The 8,009-nt window shown below is 33.7% G+C and overlaps 1 protein-coding gene across 3 annotated transcripts; it reads right to left on the bottom strand.

Moving 5' to 3' along the window:
• Positions 1 to 1,487: 1,487 nt before the first annotated feature.
• Positions 1,488 to 3,813, bottom strand: LOC111997074 (double-stranded RNA-binding protein 5). Of its 3 annotated transcripts, none has more exons than XM_024029127.2 (4): positions 3,544 to 3,813; positions 3,121 to 3,368; positions 2,756 to 2,975; positions 1,488 to 2,664 (listed from the first exon to the last, which is right to left on the bottom strand). In XM_024029127.2, exons 2-4 carry the CDS (start codon positions 3,364 to 3,366, stop codon positions 1,682 to 1,684), a joined length of 1,449 nt encoding a protein of 482 aa, XP_023884895.2. In that variant the 5' UTR covers positions 3,367 to 3,368; positions 3,544 to 3,813; the 3' UTR covers positions 1,488 to 1,681. The 3 variants fall into 3 exon arrangements, with proteins under 3 accessions (XP_023884895.2, XP_023884893.2, XP_023884892.2); XM_024029125.2 differs by having other exon boundaries at positions 3,608 to 3,813; XM_024029124.2 differs by lacking the exon at positions 3,544 to 3,813 and having other exon boundaries at positions 3,121 to 3,375.
• Between the last annotated feature and the right edge of the window lie 4,196 nt (positions 3,814 to 8,009).

Raw genomic sequence — 8,009 nt, 5'->3', positions numbered from 1 at the left:
AACATGCCACCCATGGATGCAGCATGACCCCATCCTTTTAAATGGTTGGCTAAATTGGTAGAGGCACAGCTGAGTCATTTGCAACGGGCATTCCAATAAATGGACATACATTCATTCAAGAATACCAATCATAATAGTAAGTCTTTTTTTTTTTTTTTTTGCTATAAATAATTCCACAGTTAAAACAGGAATGAAGAATTTAAACCTTAATTATCATGAAAATACTAGGAGATGCCAATCAATTGAATTACAAAAAATTTGTTAGGAAATAATGGTTATTTAGGGAAAAACAACTTCTTATCACTTTTAACTCAACATTTTCCATAACAATTGTATAGCAGTTACAAAAAACTTGTTTTAAGGCGATCTATGAAGCTGTAAACGAGAAACTTTTCATCTCAATGAAATGAATAGGAGGAGATTTTGGTTGAAATCAATACTAGAATAATAAACGTCATGTTGCTATTAAATTTCTAGCAAAGCATCACAATCAAAAAGTTGGTATTGGTCCCAGAACAGGTTATTGTGGGACGAAGTTTGTCAACTAAATCGAATTTCATTTGTTGCATTTGACAACAACTTTGTTATTCGCAGAATTATGCAAAAATGAGCTTGCTGTCTTCTATATTGACAACAGTGATCTGGCATACACCAACTTGATGCCACAAGAACCTTACAAAAGAGGTCCACTGAGGTTAATTATGTTCCTGTTCCAAGCCACACACTTCAACCTAACTAAAGAAACTATATATACGTTTATATATATTACAATGTTCTAGTATTCTATATTGACTTTTTGATCCCTCTGTCTTTGGTGCTGCATAATCAGGATTTATCAGTCTTTTTCTCGGTGGAAAAGCTTTTTGAAGGTCAACCTTTTGAAACGGGCCATGGCTACAAATTCTCATTGGACTGGACAGCTAGGATTTGCATTAAGAGTTGAATTTACCATAGAAGACCCATTTGGATATGAAGTACCCCCCACAAGCCCTTAACATATATAACGGCTACTTTTCATTCAAAAAATAAGAAAAATCCAAACTTTTCTCTCTAGTCCCTATGTGTAGTCACATTTTAATATTGAAAAATCATTAAAAAATGAATTTGAGAGAGAGAGAGAGAGAGAGAGAGAGAGAAAAAACCAAAAACCAGTCCAAAAAAAATAGTATTATAAAAGAAGAGGCTAATAAATGAGAGGAAGAAGATGAGGAAGAGAGGCCCTCTTTCTCTCTCTTTTTCTCTGTGTATGTGCAAGAGGAGCATTAATGGTGAAGACAGGACCATTAAATATTTCTGAGGGTAACTTAATTGCTTGCGTTTATCGCTGAAATTGTCTGTTCGTCCTCTTCAGACTGCCTTCATTGATACCCCCAGCTGCCAGCTGCCCCCTAACTCTTTCTCTTCCTTACTTATCTTCTGCAACCCACTCCCCTAGATCTCATTTATTGCACTCACTCTCTCTCTCTGGGTCTATTTTGGGCAGTAAATACATGTCAAAGGTGAAAATTATATTTAATTATATCATCTTTTACAAAATTTCACCATAGACCCAAGAGACAAAAACTATAGTTCTCAAGGGTCAATAGTAAAAGTTTTAAGAGAACACAACCCATGATGTAAAAACTGGTAGAAAATGCTAAACTTAGGTTGTATAATAAGATTATAATGTTGTTTTTTTACCTCATAATAATTGTAGCTTGTTGAACTCAGAACTGAGTTGAGTTGAGGTTGAGGATAACTGTGGCTTGTTGTTGAACTTTGAGCTAGCTGATGAGACCTCTTCTCCAATTGACGTAGAAGGAGAAGGAATTAAAGTTGATGATGAAGTTCCTTTCATTGTTGGAGGGTTTGAGGGTTGTTGGCGTCTCATTGGCGGTGGTGCTGCACACACTGGGATCACTGATCTGATTTGAACTGCTGGGGCTATCCTGTGAGGATTGAACCCTCCAGTGTACATGGTTCTAGCCATGTGGGCATTTGTAGGTACCTTGTCTTGAGCTGAACCAAAAGGCCGAATTCTGATTTGGCTTTGTTCATGTTGAATGGGCCTATCAAGCATTGAAGAGGTCACCTTCCCAGTATTGGACATAGAAAATTGCCTATATATTGAGCTAGCCCCATAGACAAAATTTGAACTTGAATTGCTTGGACCTTCCTTTTCAATAGGCTTCTTGATTGCATCTGATTTCCCACCAAGCCACTCTTCCTCATCTCTTTGATGCTCTTCCAATGGAGGTGTTATAATTTGTGATCTGCCCCTGACTTTTACTGGAATGGACCTATTTGATGAGTATGGAGAGGGAGTGTCTCTAGGTGAAGTTGGTGGCAAGATCTTTGAAGCTGTTCTAGGAGGGGGAGGAGGCAGAAGAGACACAAAGGAGTTTTTAATTTGTGATGAACCTTCTGAGGCAGAGTCAAGTAACAGATCCAAAAGCCTCCACTGCTGATGCTGTATTTGATGATTGCTAGATGTGGATGAAGAACCACAACTAAAGTCTCTATGGGACCTCACCATTCTTCGTTTTGCTTGGTTCTGATCCCTCCTCCTTGCTTGTTTGAAATCATCTTTTGGTCTAAAATTTGAAAGAAACCTTGTCACAACTGCCTGATCCTGTTCTTCACGAGTGACTGCTTCTTTATTTGTCCATGCACCCAAGTTTGGCACTGCACAGAAATGTACATTGATTACGCTAAAATACAAATACTAGAAGATGAAAAACAATCTACTAATGGAAATGAATCAAAATATATTTACATTTTTTCAGGGCAGACCAAGCTGCTATTGCAGCATTCTTCTCAGCTTGTTTCTTTGTCTTGGCTGGCTCACCAGTGAAATTCATGCCTGCAAGCTCTACAGTACAAGTGAAAATTGGAACATGGCCAGGACCTGATCTTATTGTGGTATATACAGGGAGGTTCAGTCCAGCTCTATGAGCAGTTTCTTGAAGGAGGTTCTTGTATATTCCAGTTTCATCCTTCATTGTAATCCACAATAGAGGAAATGAGGAAAAATAAATTAAGAGTTACATGGGTAATGCCTATATTGCTCCAGACAATCAAGAAAACTCGCCGAATACTAATTAGAATTGAGAGCATGTTAACATTACCACAGGAACTTACAAGAACTCTTGCAGTGAGAGACCTTGCAGGGCCTCTTGTGGACAGGACACTGAGAGCTACTTCAGCAGCTGCATGCTCTGCCTGTCTTAATGTGGTGCAATAGCTTGGGCTTTCAAAGATCTCACCATTGAAATTCACAGAAGCTTTGAATCTTGGTGCATGATCAGGTCCTTCTCTGAAGCAGGCATAAGAAGGTAGATTGAAACAGCTTCTCTGTGCAAGTTCCTGCAACTGATTCTTGTACATATCTGCCATGAAAGACATCCACAACAAACCAATCAAATCCCATTTCCAACAACCTAAACGGGAAGTTAAAAACAACAGTATGAACAGTATTTAGAGGGAGAAAAAAATCCATCCCAAATGGCCATAAAAAATACTAAAACAGCTTAGTAACTGATATGCAAATCAGAAAACACCAACCTAAAGAAAGAGTGAAGGAAATGAGCTCAACCACTGAAAAGTAAGACAAAATCAAGGAACCCACCTACTTCAGCTGATTTATCACTCCTACATTGGCTTTGGGAGTCTTGTCTTTCAGCACAAAGTACCTAATACTTATGTCATCTGTAAGAAAAAGATGGTTACTGAGTGAAGTGAAAAAATGTCAAAACTGGAACTCTGAGCCAAAAAAGCTTTGTCACTCTTTTTTGTTCATGAGTTTTTACCCATCAGGAAAAGGGAGATACCATTAAATTCAATCAAATTTTATTTTATTTTTTCCCATATAGCACAGTTTTCTAGCAATGAAGAGCCAAAAACCAGCTCTTCTCATTTAGAAGGGGTAGTTATGACATTTTATGGTTTCTTCTAGCCTCATTGCATTAATAACAACAATGTTTTAGCCTTTGGCTTTGAGTTTTATTTTACAAATTGCAATGTATCATCATCATCATCATCATCGCCTTGACCTTAGCACTGGCAGACTAGGCATTGTGTTGACTGGACAGTTACCTCCCTCAGTTTGACTCTAAGTAAAGATATGGAATTATTAACTTATTATAAAATTACTGTGGGGATGGTGACCCCATCCCATGTGGTCAACCTCATCTAAGCTTGATACTATCATGGTGTAATTGAATTGGCTAGGGATTAGACTCAACCAACTTCTACTATTGTGAGCAATACAATCGAGACGCGTGTCCATGCTCAATGGGGTTCCATTTACAAAGCATATGTCCAGCACTGTGTTGTCAATAGTACTTTAAATCGTGAGGTGATATTTGGTTTTGGAAACAAATTTCTCCTACCATTGCACTGTGTCTTCTTTGTAAAAGACATGATTATTAATGAGAAGAAATTAATGTATTGACATTTCATCTTTTATGATAGAATTATTTTTTAGATTATTCTTCGATTTTGATGTACAAAAGAATTGAAAAAATAAATTTAGAATAAGAAATTTTTGTATAAAATTCTAGGCAAATTACAAAACTTTTTTTTTAAAAGATAAAATTACAAAACTTTTAATAACTCTTGGAAAGCTTGTGATCCAGACAAACATTAAATTGGCACAGGGCTAGGGGACTCTAGTATGGTCCGCTAAAAGATAATTAACTCCCATTCATTGCAATGTCATTAAGACAAAGGTTAATTTTCTTTACTACTATTAGGTGAGATTATTATGATTATTACTATTTACTATGTACAATGCTATTATATATATATATATATATGAATGAGTTAGGTTCAAGTTATAACTGTGTAATATAACTCTAAGTAATGTTATACCACTCAATATTTTTTAATTTGATACAAATTTTGAAAAAATTACCATTAAATTACATTATCTTCTTATATTATCCATACTTGCAAAATTTCAAGTTGATCAAAGATTAATAGTCAAGTTATTAATCAATTTTTTAAATTTAAATTTTTATAGTTTAAAATAATACATAAAAGATGAGTTTATTGATCAAATGGTAAATAACATCTATTTGAAATTGACATTATTGTTAAGAACATATAAAACATGTAATTCAACAATGAGATTTTCAAAATATGAATTCTCTAACAAGTTATTGGGTGATGTAACATTACTTAGAGTTACACTAGGTGTAACTTAAACCCAATATATATATATATATATATAAATGGGTTCAAGTTACACCTGGTGTAACTTGACAAGAATTACACCATTTGTAGACCGTAAATTTGTAATTTATTTAATGGTTAAAAAAATAACATTAAATGCTAATTAACTTACACCTCATTCACTTAATTAATAGCAATTTTATTTTTCTCTCCTTATTTATTATTTAAAACCTTTTACGTATATTCCTTTTTTTGCCATTGGCTTTACAAATATATTTGCAATACTTTTTCTTTTGTTTTTTGTTGAGTTCGTACTACTTTTTTTTTTTTTTTTTCTTCTTTTAAGCCTGCCATACTCTTATAGTCTTATCAATTGTGAATATATATCATGTTTCCTTAAAAATAAATAAATAGCTAAGTGTTGTTTAATAAGGTTTAAATAATAAGTTTCTCAAATAATAATTAACACAGGTACTTTTTTTTTTTTTTTTTGGTTGAATGATTTTACAATTATATTTGCAATTCTCTCTTCTTCTTTTTTTTGGGTGTGCTTGACTCTGTAATACTCATGTCATTTTCTTTACCTTTTTTAAGCCGGTAATATTAAAGAAGAAAAGAAAATATTCACAATTAATAGAGTATTACCGGCTAGATCCGACGTAGATGCCACTATTATTTGTTTCTTCTTTTTATGGTTTGTTTGTTGTCGAGGAGGTTCTGAGCTTGAGACACTTTGGACCTTAAACTTTAATGTCAGTCTTATCTTGATCAATGGCCATAATGAAAAAATTTGGGGTAGTAAATACAATTCCCTACAAGTTTGCTTGAATTATAAAAAGCAGCTTTGCACGAACAATCTTTTAAGCAAGCCTGTTTACAACTATCTAAACTTATATGTTGGTGATCTGGATCTATACTTGGGGGGTCTTGAGTAAAGAGAAAGTATGTGATCTTTGGAAGCTGCACAAGACAAGGGAGTAATCAAGGAGCAGCCATGGTCAGGTTGCGTTTCTTCGATGGGCTGAAAATAGCTTGTTGCTTTTATAGGTCTAGGACAACTACACTGGCCGTTTGTACAAATACCATAATTTCCGCAAACTGTAGGGAAAGCACAGGAATCAATAAATCCAGCGAAAAAATCTTCTACTTCGTGCCAAAACAAATCATACACTTTCAAGTGTCCATTGTCAGCCAAAGTCTCATATACCGATTTGAGAAGAATTTTGCAGAAGGAATCATATAATTAGTGTTTTGGTCGCTGGAGATGAATAAATCTGTCCTCCAGAAATTGAACATAACTGATATTGTTATTTTTATTTTGTATTATTAAAATAGCATTGGGGAGGGTTAGACTTAGAGTTTGATATAAGAAAATAACCTTTGCCTGGCACCAATGTTTGCCCAACAACCAGCGTGTCGGTTGGGAGATCAGAAGACTTCCAAACTACTGTTGCACTCTTGTCATCCAAGAGCATGATCGAGGTTGCACGTATCGGTTAAGTTTAGGGCAGCCACAGATTTGCTGCTGAGGTTTGTGGACCACAATGTAGTTCCATTAGCATCTTTTAACACCAAACCTTTTTCTGAAGTAAGCTGCAAAGTCGCAATAATGCCAGCAGGATTCTCTGGGTTGGCAGACCGTACTACTTTTGGACCTTCAGATTTCGAAATATTGTCGTCGTTGTCGTAAGAAAGAGAGAAAATGGCAAAGAGATGACTGTTGCAGGTTTGATTACAGAAGAAGCCACAACCACAAGTACTGTAATAATCATCGGAGAGTTTACTCACAAGTATGACTCTCGCAAATGATCCATCGTGGAATTTCACAGACTCAGCCACACCCAAAAGAGAAGAAGTGAGGATTGCAAATATAATTGTAAAGCCATTCAACCAAAAAAAAAAAAAAAAAGTATATGTGTTAATTATTATTTAAAACTTCGTTAAACAATGCTTAACCATTTATTTATTTTTAAGAAAACGAGATATATATTCATAATTGATAAAATCATAAGAGTATGACCGGCTTAAAAGAAGATAAATAATAAAAAAAAAAAAAGTAGTACGAACTCAACAAAAAAAAAAAGTGTTGCAAATATATTTGTAAAGTCATTAGCAAAATAAGGAATATATGTAATTTTAAATAATAAATAAGGAGAAAGAAACAATATTGTAATTAATTAAGTGAATAAGGTTTAAGTTAATTAGCATTTAATACTATTTTTTTAATCATTAGATCAATTACAAATTTACGGTCTACAAATGGTGTAACTTTTGTTAAGTTACACCAGAGTTACATTAGATGTAATTTGAACCCATCTTTTATATATATATATATATATATATATGGGTTGAGTTCAAGTTACATCACTCAATATTTTTTAATTGGATGTAAATTTTGACAAATCTATCGTTAGATTACATTATCTTTATATATTTCCATGCTTGCAAATTTCAAGGTGATTAAAGATTAATAGTCATGTTATCAAATAATTTTTTAAATTCAATTTTTGTAGTTTAAAATAATGCATAAAAATAAGTTTATGGATTAAATGGTAAATAACATAAAAATTGACATGAAAATTGACATGATTATTAAGAATATATAGAACATGTAATTCAACGATGGGATTTTCAAAATATATATTCTATAACAAGTTATTGGGTAGTATAACATTACTTAAAATTACACCATGTATAACTTGAACCCAACCATATATATATATGTGTGTGTGTGTGTGTGGGGGGGGGGGGAAATGCTAATGAATTCATTTAAAGAAATTTTTATGGGGAAAAAAAACAATTAATATTTTGTCAGTTTTTTTCATTTCTCAAAAAGTATTGTTAAAATTTTATTA

Source organism: Quercus suber, unplaced genomic scaffold, assembly GCF_002906115.3.
Source record: "Quercus suber isolate HL8 unplaced genomic scaffold, Cork oak 2.0 scaffold_382, whole genome shotgun sequence".
Lineage (NCBI taxonomy): Eukaryota > Viridiplantae > Streptophyta > Magnoliopsida > Fagales > Fagaceae > Quercus > Quercus suber.
The sequence above is the reverse complement of the archived record's forward strand: the minus strand, read 5'-3'. Positions and strand labels throughout refer to the sequence as shown.